Consider the following 14,257-nt stretch of genomic DNA (forward strand, 5'->3'; position numbering starts at 1 on the left):
GCACAAGAGATACAAAGGATCGGGTAGCACCCAAATCAAACAAAACATGAGCAGTCATACCATTGACTAAAAAAGTCCCTATACATAATCAGATTTAACATGAGCATAAATAAAGAAAGCAATAAAAGATATCATAAAGTCTGACATCCCTATTTTCACAGCTAGAAAAGACCGATTTGTTTATGCTTTATTTGAAAATCAGAGTATCCTTTTAAAGAAATATGTTGCGGAATTTGTTCCTAAAAATACAATAAAGAATTTATCAAAGCATTTCCGAAGAAATATATTTCATTATCTTAAAAACCTCAGGATATCATTGTCAATACAGATCAAAAGCATAAACAGAAACAACATAGGCCTTACACCATCTATATATTCTAGTGGCCTATATTAAATTGATCTCTCATCAGATCATCACTCATGTGCTCTTTTGCCACTACCTGTATATAAGAAACTGAGTGGGTATGGCTTGGGAGCTTGGTGAGCACATAGGGTTTTCAACCCACAACAATTAAGTTTATTTATTTCATTAAATCAATCAAACTGATTACACCATTCCCTTTATCCTCACTTTCTGTCCCTGAAGCACCTAAAGTAAGGGACCTAGAATAAGGATTTTCATCAGGATAAAAACACTGCTTAGGGGATTCCTTAGCAATACATGTCAAATAAGGCAACCATGAGGTGCATGGAGTACACCTGGTGAACACTTAGTTCAAAAACACCTACAGGTTGCGAGCATGCTAGCGTTCCACTGGATTGTTGAGAATTGACAATGGTCATCATCTATAGTCCGCTAGATGATTGGATCATCTTAAACATCGAGGCCTCTCATCAATTTTATTTCCTTTTTCATCATCTATTTCATCTACCCATTTTTACCCATCATAATCATAGGAATAAAATACATATATGGTTTAAATCAAGTAAAACATGTATATTTTGTTCATCCAACATAAATATCAAGTACACATATAATATTCACACATAGCATGTAATTTATATTAAATACTTGATATTTATGTGTTAGATGAAAGTAACTATGCACTCACTAGTTAAAGTGATGATTCCCAACTCGGTCAGTGCTTCGATTCTAACAATTCTATTTTCCTTCGACAAAACCAAGTATCATTACCGCTAGATTTTAGTCTAATATTTATTGTTAATATTTACGAGCGATAATGTTTAATAAGTGTTAAATAATACTTCTCAACCACTATGTATAGACATGGTCCAGACATGAAACACCAGAGCACAAGACCATTTTGGCATTATAGCACTTTTGAAATCCAACAACCCTATGTTGCCCTTCAAACTAGATTCCCCATACCACGAGTATTTAAAAAATATTATAGTAACACTTTGAATATTATATTTTATCATATATATATATATATATATATATATATATATATATTGTTTATAAGTTCATAATAACGATAATAAACTTAAACATAAGTTATACATAAAGTAGGGTAAACATAACTCACTTACCGCGAGGTTTGGCTACGAATCGGGGTCTACAGGGGCAGAGCTTCCGAGCCGAAAATCTCTTCTTCTTGGAGCCTTCTGGCGTTTCGGTACTCACCTCTTAGCACTTGGGAAGTACTAATGGTTGGGAGAGGTTTAGAGAGTAGTTAGAGAGAGTAAGAGAGAATGGTTAAGGTGTGAGGAATTGGAGTGAGCCTCGCATGGTATATGTAGGGTCTGATCTTTAATTATGTTGGGCGTTACTTGGAGGTACGTTGTGCATACCCAGTACGCGCGTACGAGGGTTACACTATGTGTATAAGGAGGCATGTGACGCCTCCGGATGCGAGGTCGTGGTGTGCAAGCAAGGTTCTATATTTTGCCACGCCACCCTCTCTGCAACAACACCCTCATGACCTCTAAATTTTTTTAACTTTCGCATACGAGCTCCGTTTTCGACGTTCTTTATATTCACGCGTAGGTGGCGATATACTCTACAACTTTCGTTTAGAACCTGTCAGCTAATTTTGAATTTTTTTTAAAGTTATATTTTAACAGGCCTAAACTGGTAAAGTCTGTTAAAAATTCATAACTTTGTCATCCGATTTCCGTTTTCGTCTGTTTTTTATCATCGTGCTCTTATTAACGAGATTTTCGTTTCCCGTTTAGATTGTGTCGGTCGAAAGTCGGTCGATCTAAAATTAGAATTATGGGTTGTGCACTGCTATGCTAAGTCTTGGAAAAATCATAACTTTTTCATACGAAGTTAGATTTGGACTTTTTTTATGCACGCTCTTGGTTTAACGTATACTGCGACTTTCATTTAGATCGCTAAGGCTAAAAAGTATTTTATCGCAAACTCACTTTCTACGATTCCCGGTGTTGTGCTGATTTTACCACAAAACATCGACATACCATAACTCTTTCGTTATAACTCAGGTTTCAGCATTCCTTATATCCCCAAAATCCTTGTTACGACTACTTAAACTTTCTTAATAGATATTGGGTTTATATATTATTTTATTTTTGATGCTTATTTGTTGTTATTATTTTATTACATCGTTAATAGCAAGTATAATGCACGTGAAATCACATAATTCACATATTACTCAAATAATTCATATTAATTACTTCAAAATTGGTTACAAATATTGACCATAACTATTATATCATTATAATAATGCTTAGCCTAGAAACTTGGGCATTACATAAAGTCATGTACTGATAACCACATCTGGTGTTGCACGATCCTCATCGGTAGTCAGCTGGAATGCCCTGCTCTTCACCACAAGTGTCTCCGCCTTGCCCTGGCAGCCATCAATAATCCTCAAGGTAGCTAGGGCAGGAACCACCACTCCTTTCCTGTCAATCTCATAAAATCAGCCATTTTATGGCCAGTCTGATTCCAATGAAAGCAAATTAGTGCACTCTCGGGGCAATCCCGACTCATATGACCCGTCTGTCCACATCTAAAACAACCTGATCTTACTGCTCGACATGCCCCACCATGCGGCTTGCCGCACTTACCACAACAGCTTCATCTCCGTTGGCCTCCAGTGAGTGACTCAAAAGTCTTGGGCTTATTAGCCTGATCAACTGTTGTGTGCACCTGCTCCGACTTGGGCTTTTTCTGAAGCTCCACCTCGATTTCCTGTTCCTAGGCCCTCAAAATCATATCATTCAGGGTCTTACACCCTGACTAGCTAACAAAATCTCTGATCTCATCCTTTAGCATGTCATGATATCTTGTCTTCTTCATCTCCTTATCCGCAGTGTACTGCAGAACTAATAAGCCCCTTTCATAGAATTTGGCGGTGATCTCCGCCACGATATCAGTATTCTGATGAAGGTCCTAAAACTCCCTTACTAGTTGTTTCAACTCAATTTTTGGTGCAAACTCTTCATTAAATCTCGACACAAACTCCCCCCAAGACATGGCTGCCACCACCTCAGTCCCTACATCATGACCGACCTCCTCTCACCAGTCATGGGCTCAATATCTCAAAAGACAGGAGATAAATCTCACCTTCACCAACTGAGGACAGAATCTCGTTTCCTGTGTATTCTCCATGCCATTGATCCATTGATGGCTGGCAATGAGGTCCTTGTCCCCAAAGAACTCTAGTGCTCGACATGCCTTAAACTACCGAAATGAGGGATTTTGGGCCCCAAGCTGCCCTAATGTGATATCTACCCGAAGGGCCCCGTCATCTAGAAGCTCCATAATCCCCCTCCTTTATGGTACCAAAAAACATAGGGATGGCCTCCATGATACCGCGAGTATTCTAGAAGTGATAAACTTGCACAGCTGCTCATCAATGGGTTCGACACCAGCGCCCGAACCCGATCCAGGAGCTTCTCCTCAAGTGGACACCATGATAAACACTGACTGAAATACAACATAAAAATGATCAACAAAATATCAAGGAAACTTCCTTTCTACAAGACCCTTAGAAGTTCCAAGACCGTTCTTATCTCTAACACAGATCCTGTGCTTTCAGTAGTACGGGCCCAATACTACCTTCCACACCTATCTACAACTTTCTTAAGAACCATCCCAAACCCTTTAAGTCGCCACACTAAATCCATACACACCAACCCTATGATAAACGACATATGTATCCCACTATGACATGTCCTAGATTCTCCTAGGAATTCTCAACTCAACCGCCTTGTAATACCGAGAACCTCAATCAACACTGTTGGTTGCCGTATGCATGCAAGTTGTACGCAAAATAGGATCGCATAGACCGTCGAATAATGATTCTACCCTAATTCCATAACCAAACAAAGAACAAAAAAGTAGGCTAAACCGACAATTCTAGGGCTATATGAACCTAATCGTATTAAACTTTTTAAGCATACACTTAGAAAGTAACTGAGTAGATATCAATCCCAAGTAACACATAGCACCTAATCCTCCTAGGCTATAAGGCATCACACAAATCATGTAATTCTGTCATATGATTCCCGAAGGTATCCTAAGCCCTAACCTAACATGCAATTCACATATCATGCATACTAATCATAACACATAGGTATAGGTATTTTGGGAATCACTTACTTGAGCTCGAATGATTGCACACATCACACCCTCTTTTTACTTAGTAAAAATCATTTTTAGAAATTTAAACTTTCTTTTGAAAAGATTATCATTTCCTTAGTTTGAGTTCTGACACACCCGAAAATGTGCCTGAGTCCCTCAAACCAAGGCTCTGATACCAACTTGTAACAGCCCAAAAACAGTGATACAATTTTTCATTTTTATAACCAATCGTTTCATTAACCAAATATCTCTAAGTCAATCACCAAATACAATATGAAAATATCATAGTATAAATATCCAAAAAAAAGTGCGGGAATCATGAGGGGAGGATGTTGTGCCATCATGTAGGGCCCTTTTCTTTTGTACCAGAAGTACCTGAAACTATAAACAAAAAACTGTAAGCACAACCCTTAGTAAGTTCCACAAAGTACCAAATACCAAACATACAACTGGGCCTAGCCCTGGAGTATATTCCAACCCAATACATAAATAGGAGCCTAGCCTTGGGTTTATTTCAACCCATCAAATACACATGGTCCTAGCCTTGGGGCCTAGCCCTGGGGTCTATCTCAACCCAATCATACAATAATGCGTCCATCCCTAAGGTCTATTTCAACCCAATTATACAAACATGTAAAGTCATATAATAGCTACAATCCTATATAAATTATCTGGTGATCTGACATTGGTGCCTTGGATCCACTATTGTGGTGAGAAGACTCACCTCAACTAGAGATATCTGAAACGCACACTCGAGCTGTTGCTATTATGGCTCTACACACTGATCATAACCCAAAATCAATTCTAATTAATAATCGAGATTCTAACCCCGTAAACGAAGGTTCAATTCATGCTTTAAGTTACTAAGGGAAAAAGATCATTTTACCCTTCCCATACATGAGCCAACTAGACAAGGCCCAAATCCCAAAACAGCCCAAGCCCAAAAAATGGCCCAAAAGGTTTTCTGAGAGTACACCTGACGTACCCCTTACTATGCCTAGTGTATAACTCGATCTCGAAAAGGTTACAGGGCCACAATCCGCTAAGCTCAGTGTACACAGGAGTACGCCCCTCGTAATCCCTTAAAGTCCAAACTCTCTTTTAGTGTCTTAATGAGTTACGAATTAACATCTAAGCTACAAATCTAAGCCTAACAAACATCTAAAATCATAAAGTTGCAACCTTTATACCTTTGCATGGCTACAAGGAGCCGAAAACCAAAAACCTAACTCATAGAACCATTTAAAACTCCATAATCCTTGCATGGAAGAATACCAAGGACCAAGCTTGCATTTCTATGACACTAAACACTCTAAAATGCTTGAAAGGATAACTTAAATGGGTTCTATTAGACAATACTCAAGAGACCAAGATTTTTGGAATAAAAAGGTCATAACTTGCAACCTAACAAGATCTAGTAGGGCAAACATCAAGATTTGATCTCTATACCTCCACAAGATGCACAAGGATGAGAAAAATCTTGATCCAAAAGCTTAAGGGCAACACCACAACTTCAAAGGTCCTCTTTTACCACCAATAACACCAAAATATCACTAAAAGCTTTAAAATTTGCATAGAATAATTAGGGTTTCGAGATGAGGGCTAAGAGGGATGCACCATGGAGGTACAGAGAGGTATGGGGCCAATAAGTTCTTTTAATTGGGTCCAAACCCTAAAAATTAGGGTTTAGAATCTTTGTGAGTACGCCCTTCACACTTACCTACGCCCAACATACACAAAAGAAATCTCACAACTTTTTAACCAATTAAGCCCGGCATAGTAGGAGGTACGTCCCGCGTAAGGACTGATTTTGTAAAGAATTTAAATTTAGAGGCAAGAAGGAAAGGTACTTGGATCACAGATGCCACGCACACACACACACACACACACACACACACACATATATATATATATATATATATATATATATATATATATATATATATATATATATATATATATATATATATATATCAATGTTGTAAAAATCAGCCTAGACGGTGTCTAGGTGGTAGGCGGCCTCTTACTGTCCACGATTAATGCTAGTCGGTCGAGTTAGGCGGAGTCGGTGATGGGAAACATATAATATTTAGTGCAAAGATTATGGAATGTGTCCGGAATGTGTGTCTAGAATGTCCAAATATGAAATGCATGAAGATAGTTTGTAATGTATTTATGGAATGTCAGAGATGTATAATGTCGTTATAGTATTGACAATGTGAGTCGTACATTATCAAATTTCGGGACAACTTTATGTAAGGTATCATCAAATTCCCACCAACTCGGCAACGGATCTAACTAGGTACTCCGGAATGGGAATGGGAATGGGATGTTCCAAAGAAAATGGTTACTTTTTTTTAAAATATATAATTTTTATTAATAAAACCATTTATAAAGGTTTATTTAATTGACATCCCTAAATGGTTATATGGTAATGCTTTTACAAGAACCTGATTCTTTTCCACATACTCCCCTTTACTTCTTTTTCACTTCTTCACCCTTTTATTCACGTTACGTCTCTGGTTGCCCTAATCACAAACAAAATCAGCTCATTCCAACATTCCAAGCTTGAATGGGTTAGTCTATTTTTCTCAATTTCCTTTTGCATTTTTACGTATTTGACAATTTGTAGTTCATGCTACTGCTTTTGATATTTTGTATTATGATTCAAAAAGCTGGTTTGTCAAATTCTCTATTTACGTAAGTTGAAATTGAGTTCGAATTAGAATTTCTGAAAATCATTGAATTTAGCTATTATTGGTTCAGAGTTGTGCCGTAATATGCTTCATAACAGATGAACTCCTTTAATTGCGAATAGAAAGTTATCAGTTATAAAATCTTATGCAATAGTCTTTGTTAATTGGGAAAAAAAATATGTGGAAGAAAAATAAAACCGCCTCTCCTTTGTTTATTTGTTTTCCTTTTCATCCACTAACCTTTTTATGAAAAATAATTCTTAAATAATAGTTTTTCTTTATAAACAAAAAATTATGTTTTATGAAGTTGTAAACTACAACATTTTAAAACACAGTTGTTATGTATAGAAAAGAAACTGTACCTCTCATTTTATACACACAAAAGAAAAATAAGCCAAGAACACCATATAACGCCAAGAACACTATATAACAGCTCCGTATATTTTATTTATGGTTAATAACAACATTTTACCTAAAACATGTAAATTTTATTTTATTTATGGGGAAATGCACCAAATAGCAAACTTTTTACCAAAAAAAGTAATACATTTGTTTTCTACTATAAAGCGACTTATTTGGAATAATGTAGGAGGGATGTGTGGTCCCATACATAAAATAATTAAAATAAGTAAATTTTAAAATTTATTATAAATGAAAAATTATTAAATTTTAATAATTCCACTTTAATAATACATTTGGAAGATTCACATTACATATTGCTATAATCTTGTAAACAAGGTAAAAATACACTGCTATTATGTATAAAAACATGTAAATCTATTGTTATCGATGGTAAAAAGTAAAGCACATTGCCACTTTTGTATTCATGAAACGTTTTAAATTTTTTGAAGGTACGTCTCGTCCGTGCCCTTCTCTCAAGTCATTATCAAACAAATTTGGAGGAATATTACGATTTTGCCATTCAAGAAACAGGTATGAAAGGTTAGATAGTAAGCTTGAAAAGAAAATGATAGAGGTCAAACAAAGAAATACATCTGGAAATAGCAAATTCAGATCTATCAATAGCATAATTCTCAGGTTTCCTCAATTTAGAGAGGGATTACACGAGATTAGAGACGTTTTTCGACAATATGGTAAGTTTCACAAGATTTTAATTCTTGTCCACTATTTTTCGGTTTTTTTGTTTGTAAATAGTTTTCATTTGTGGGTCCTATATATAATTTTATATTTCTTTCAGTAATCATTATTGCTGTTGGAAAATCCAAGTGTGAATAAGATAATTAGTTGATTATATATTACAGATAATTAATTCATTCTAACAAAGCATTGTTAAGGGATGTTTGGCTTCATGCTTAATCAGTTAATCCAGTTATTCCGAGTTAAACTTTCAGTAATTTATTGGGCTAAATGCAAGAAGTGGGAATGTACTTTCGCGTATTTCTGTATTAAAGCATCCTACATTCATTTATTTCTATTAGAGCATTGCACTTTTTATTTTATTTTGCTTATTAAAGCATTGTACATTAAAAAAATCTATCAAGTTATGGCATTGTATATTGATGACATTACTATAACTATATAGATTTTTCAAAATACAATGGAGTAATAGGAAGAAATGAAAATAGGATGCTATTATAAGATAATTAGTTGATTAAAGTAACATATCTTCATTCATTGTGTAATATATCATCTTACTTTTACTTCTCTTTATTAGAGAACTCTATTTTTAAATTTCTTCTTATTAAGGCATTGTAGTTTAAAAAATCCATCCAGTTATAGCATTGCACTCTCAATCTTTTTCTCATGAAGACTTTTTAGTTTTAAAAACCTACCCAGTGATAATTTCATTGTTATAATTAGGTTAAAGTTTCAATGTGAAATGTTGTAATAGGATGAAACGAAAATAAGATGCTATAATAGACAAATCGTTGAGAATATGTTGCTGTTTATTGGATTTAACCCTAATTACTTTCTTATACAGATGTTGATTCGAATGGATTTATCAATCGCGAGGAGCTAAAAAATTGCTTACAAGAATTACAATTTAACTACACAGAGAAAGAAATTGATGAGCTTTTTGAGTGTTGTGATTTGAGTGGGAGAAAAGGCATGAAATTTAACGAGTTTATTGTTGTATTGTGCCTAGTTTATCTCTTAGTGAGTACTCCCTCCTCAAATGAAACGGTAACAACAATGTTCTATTTTTGATAAATTTTAGTTTTTTTTTTTTTTTTTTTGAGCAAAATTTGATGAATATATTCTTGATTTAGGCAACAAAATTTGGTTCTCCGGTGCTAAAAGCTACATTTGATACCATAATTGAAGCGTTCTTATTTCTTGATAAAAATGGTGATGGGAAACTTAACAAGAAGGACATTAGCAAAGCTATGAACGATCACTTCCCTTTGGAGAAAGCTCCAATCCATGTCACCACCACTCGTTTCAGTATGCCCTTTATTTTATTGCTCTAAACAGATCATAACAGAACAGGTTGTATTGTATTTGACATGCACTGAACTAGGACTAAGAATAAGATCAGTTTCCATGAGAAAATATTTGCAAATTCTTTGTCCCACCTAAAGGTAGGACAGGAACTCACTTTGGTTCTCTCATATGTGCAAAAAGACGTAATTGCCTTTTGCATCGTCATCATTGAATATAGCCCTTGAAAGCTTGTTCATTTATGTCATGTGCAACGAACATAGCCTAACCGCTTAATATTTGTAGAAAAAACACAAATCGTAAATTATTTAGCCAGATCTTGCATTTTTTTACCCTATCATCTGTTCATAAATGCAGAAGAAATGGACTGGAACAAGGATGGGAAAGTTGGATTCAGGGAGTTCCTTTTCTCTCTCACAAACTGGGTAGGAATTGACTCGAATGAAGAAGTTCATGTAACCGAAATCTAAGAACAACAGTAACAATGTTAGTTTGATATCGATATGTTCCTATATATATACACATAATAACAACGTACTTAGATTTATCTGAGAATAGTAATATGTAACAATGTAACATGATACGTGTAAAACGGTTTGGTAACAATACATTATTCAAGTTTTAGGTTTATATATTGATATTATCGGCCAAAATGGTAAATAACATTGTTACTATTTGTAAAAAAATAAAATAAAGTATATTCTCTATATTGGTAGTGACTAGTGAGAGTAAAATACATTGCGATCATTGTATTCCTAAAGCTTTATGAAGCTAACAAAATTACCCAACACACAACAGGATATTTGGAAACCAAAAATAACAGTTTTATATTTTTATGCTTTGAAAACGTCGGGTACTTGGGTATTTTGGGCATTAAACACCAAAGGGAATATGAAATCTGAATAAATTCACGTTCCTTTATCTGCCACTTGAATCATTCATGTGAACCTATTCTATATATTATTCCAAAAAAACCATATGTAATTTCAGATTTTGTTATAATAGTTTATCTATAAGTGGTTACAGCAATCGTAATGTTCATTTATTTTCAAATTAAATAAATGTGTTTCCAAAATCATTAACACTAGATTATCCATGATTTCATTAGTTATTATAACATTCGTTGTTGGTTAATTGGTTTATTGTTGGTTAATTGGTTTTGATCTATACTATTTAACAGGAAAGTTTCATCTTTTTAGGAAAGTTCTTTTTATTAGTTTTAAGTTTATTAGGTGAATGTTTTTGAGTTTGATTAGGTATCTAATTGTTTTAGTATAAATATAGGAGATGCATTTTTTTATCGTATGCGGACACTTCCTTTTGCTTATTAATAAAAGCCTTTTGGGACGTAACCTTTCCTCTACATATATTTGTTCTCTCCTGTTCAGTTTTTTCTCCTTTTGTTCATCCTTTTTTCATAATCACCAAGGTTTCTTTGTTTTACACTTGGTATCAGAGCGGTTTCGTTGAAGGGGGTGTGATTCGAGGTTGATTAGAAGCAACCCCGGTTTCTTTTAATCGGGATTGTGAGAGACTAACCGGAGGCGCGGAATAAACGGACGGGAAGACGTCAAAGCGGGTGGCTTTGATTCGGTTCGTTTTGCGGGTGACGGAAGACGGTAAAGGTGGTCGTGACTTTGTCTTCTTGTCCGGTGGAAGAGTGCTCTCAGAACAAGCTTGATTAAAGAGGTCGGTTGTCAAAAATAATAGGATGTCGTTGGTTAAGGAAGGAGGTTCGATGACGTATCAAGTTTTGGTTTTGACTCCAACGAATTATCTAATGTGGGTGGTTAAAGTCAAGTCGATTATGGATGCACACGGCATATGGGAGACGGTTAAACCAAATGCATTAGGTGAAACATCAGATCAAAAGAAGTCAAAACAAGCTCTTGTTTTTTTGTTTCAAGCGATACCCGAAGACATGGTGCTGCAAATGGCGAGTTACACCGAACCAAAGAAAGTGTGGGATGGGCTAAAAACACGGTATTTGGGAGTGGATCGGGTGAGAACGGCTTAGCTTGCAACGTTAAAGAGAGAACTTGAAAGTTTGCACATAAAGGAGGGTGAAACGGTCGATGATTTTGTGACAAAATTATCCGGTTTAGCTTCAAAAGCAAGGAGTCTTGGATATGAGCTTGAAGAAGGTGATTTGGTGAAAAGGTTACTAGATTCAATGTCTAAGTCGTTACTTCAAATCGTGGCTTCAATAGAGTAATGTTTCGAGTTGGATTCAATGTTATTTGATGAAGCAGTTGGTAAATTGACGGCATACCAGGAGCATATAAGAGGAACCAAGAAAGTGGAGGACACTCAAGGTGGGTTGTTGTTGGCTAGTGAGGAAAAATCACATGTTTGTAAAGCATTGTGGCAATGGACGTTCAAATCAGGATGACTTTGGACGTGATCGGGGAAGAGGTCGAGGTCTGATAGAAGTCGAGATGGTAAGGAACGTGTCCGAGATAAAAGTGAGAAAAGTCGAGATGGTAAGGAACGTGTCCGAGATAAAAGTCACATTAGATGGTGAGCTTGGTCACTATAAAAACGAGTGTCCTAAATGGGAAAAAATACGCGGGTCTAATCGAAGAGGAACCGAGAGTGTTTTAAATGAGTGATATGATCAAACCAATTAAGGTGGTGATTGTTGGTTTATTGGTTTTGATCTATACTATTTAATAGGAAAGTTTCATTTTTTAGGAAAGTTCTTTTTATTAGTTTTAAGTTTATTGGGTGAATGTTTTTGAGTTTGATTAGGTATCTAATTGTTTAAGTATAAATACACCAGATGCTTTTTTCATTGTATGTAGACACTTCCTTTTGCGTATTAATAAAAGTCTTTTGGGACGTAACCTTTCCTCTACATATATTTGTTCTCTCATGTTCAGCTTTTTCTCCTTTTGTTCGTCCTTTTTTCATAATCACCAGGGTTTCTTTGTTTTACATTCGTTTAATAATTAAACTTCACCAACATAATAATTAAACCTTCATTAGAATAATATATGCTATGTAAATAATTATTACAGTTATAAAAGATATGTGTAAATATTTTTAGAAAAAACATTCTTATCAATGAAAATTTTTAATAGTTATATAAAAAACAATCAAACCAATGATATAAAAAGATGTCATTCTACGTCATTATATATATATATATATATATATATATATATATATATATATATATATATATATATATATATATATATATATATATATATATATATATATATATATATATATATGAGAAGGCCTAATTTTTTGAGACCGTAAGACTATTTTTTTAATGAAATATTCTAATATTTTAGTGTTTATAAAAATTAAATTTGTGTAATATTCTAATATTTTAAGCCAATAATTTTAAAATATTTTACTTTGAAATATTCTAAAACATATAATATTAGAATATGTTACACATTGTATTTTTTACGAACAATAAAATATTAGAATATTTCACTAAAAAATTTGGTCCCACGCTCTCACATAATTATGTTCGTCTCAAATGAACTATTATATATATATAAAGTTGTGAAACAATAAAAAAACAACTTATTAAGTTATAGCGATTTCGCACCGTGTAACCTAATCCAAACTCTTTTTTTATCTTTATAAACTATGTTTTGTTATTATAGAAGCTAATAAGCACTTATTAAAAAATATATATATATAAATTATCACTTTCGGAAAAAAAAAAAAAAACATAAATTATTCTAAATAAGCAATTCCAAACAACCCATAAATGTTAGAAACCTAGGGTATTTCGATTTCTTGGATTCAACTGAAAGTTGTGATACACTTTCAGATTAAAGTATTTCGATATGGTACAATTGAAATCTTCAACCGGATAAAACTCAGTGATTGAATGAAGAACAGAGAATGTGAATGTTATGATACAATGTACCAGAAAATGACCCAAAAACGTAATTATATATGGGGGTTTTATACAGAAAAATCCTATTATTTTTGGACTTTTTTTTGATAAAGTTCTAAATATATTTTTTTAACAAAAAATCCTATTATTTTAGAAAAATCACATAATCTGTCATGTCCTGTTAAAATAAAAAAATTACTTTTTTCATTAATTAGAACAAAATGTTAACTGGTAGCTTCAATTGACAGTTGATGAGTCATAGTTGTCGAACCAGTTAGTGTGAGGATCAATGTGGAAGAAATCAGACTACAGATCTGCTTACTTCACCTCTGCGATTTCATAGATGTATTTTAGGGTTATCGTTGATGCTATAACATGACTAGCACGCCCACTCCCAGAGTCAATTCCACCAACTTTTTTAAGAAATCGGGTCACTAAAGGGAAAGGAACACTCATCTCAAAAGTTTGTCGGGCTTCCGATTTGTATTTCTGGGTGTAAGCATTGAATTTGTACTAACGTACTACCGGTGGTCCATGTATTCCTCCGCCAGCTAGGATGGTGAGATGGACTGTTGTCGTCACGGGCCGACGGCCCGACGCATTAGACTTTCCTTCAAGGACACCATTTGACTAAAATCCAAACATGAACAAAAAATTGGAACAGCAATATGAAAAAACCCTAAATCCTTAATTACAAGAGAAGGAAATTAAAGGAGAAAGATAAGACAGTGATGTATGTGCTTGTTCTAGAGTGTCAACGAATCAAAAAATCAATAG

At 34.4% G+C, this 14,257-nt stretch overlaps 1 protein-coding gene across 2 annotated transcripts; it reads left to right on the plus strand.

Annotated features, from left to right (window-relative positions):
- The first annotated feature begins 6,990 nt into the window (after positions 1-6,990).
- LOC145095151 (putative calcium-binding protein CML22) lies at positions 6,991-10,245 on the plus strand. Of its 2 annotated transcripts, XM_079033089.1 has the most exons (6): positions 6,991-7,092; positions 8,064-8,145; positions 8,251-8,306; positions 9,155-9,357; positions 9,444-9,618; positions 9,973-10,245. In XM_079033089.1, the coding sequence occupies exons 1-6, from the start codon at positions 7,089-7,091 to the stop codon at positions 10,083-10,085; spliced, it is 633 nt and encodes a 210-aa protein (XP_078889215.1). In that variant the 5' UTR covers positions 6,991-7,088; the 3' UTR covers positions 10,086-10,245. The 2 variants fall into 2 exon arrangements, with proteins under 2 accessions (XP_078889215.1, XP_078889209.1); XM_079033083.1 differs by having other exon boundaries at positions 8,064-8,306.
- The last annotated feature ends 4,012 nt before the right edge of the window (positions 10,246-14,257 follow it).

Source organism: Lactuca serriola, chromosome 1 (assembly GCF_051521515.1).
Source record: "Lactuca serriola cultivar US96UC23 chromosome 1, Lser_US96UC23_V15, whole genome shotgun sequence".
NCBI lineage: Eukaryota > Viridiplantae > Streptophyta > Magnoliopsida > Asterales > Asteraceae > Lactuca > Lactuca serriola.

Coding starts and splice junctions, on each gene's coding strand:
- LOC145095151 (XM_079033083.1), top strand. Junction 9,358..9,443: donor CTCCCTCCTCAAATGAAACG/GTAACAACAATG, acceptor TTCTTGATTTAG/GCAACAAAATTTGGTTCTCC. Junction 9,619..9,972: donor TGTCACCACCACTCGTTTCA/GTATGCCCTTTA, acceptor TCATAAATGCAG/AAGAAATGGACTGGAACAAG.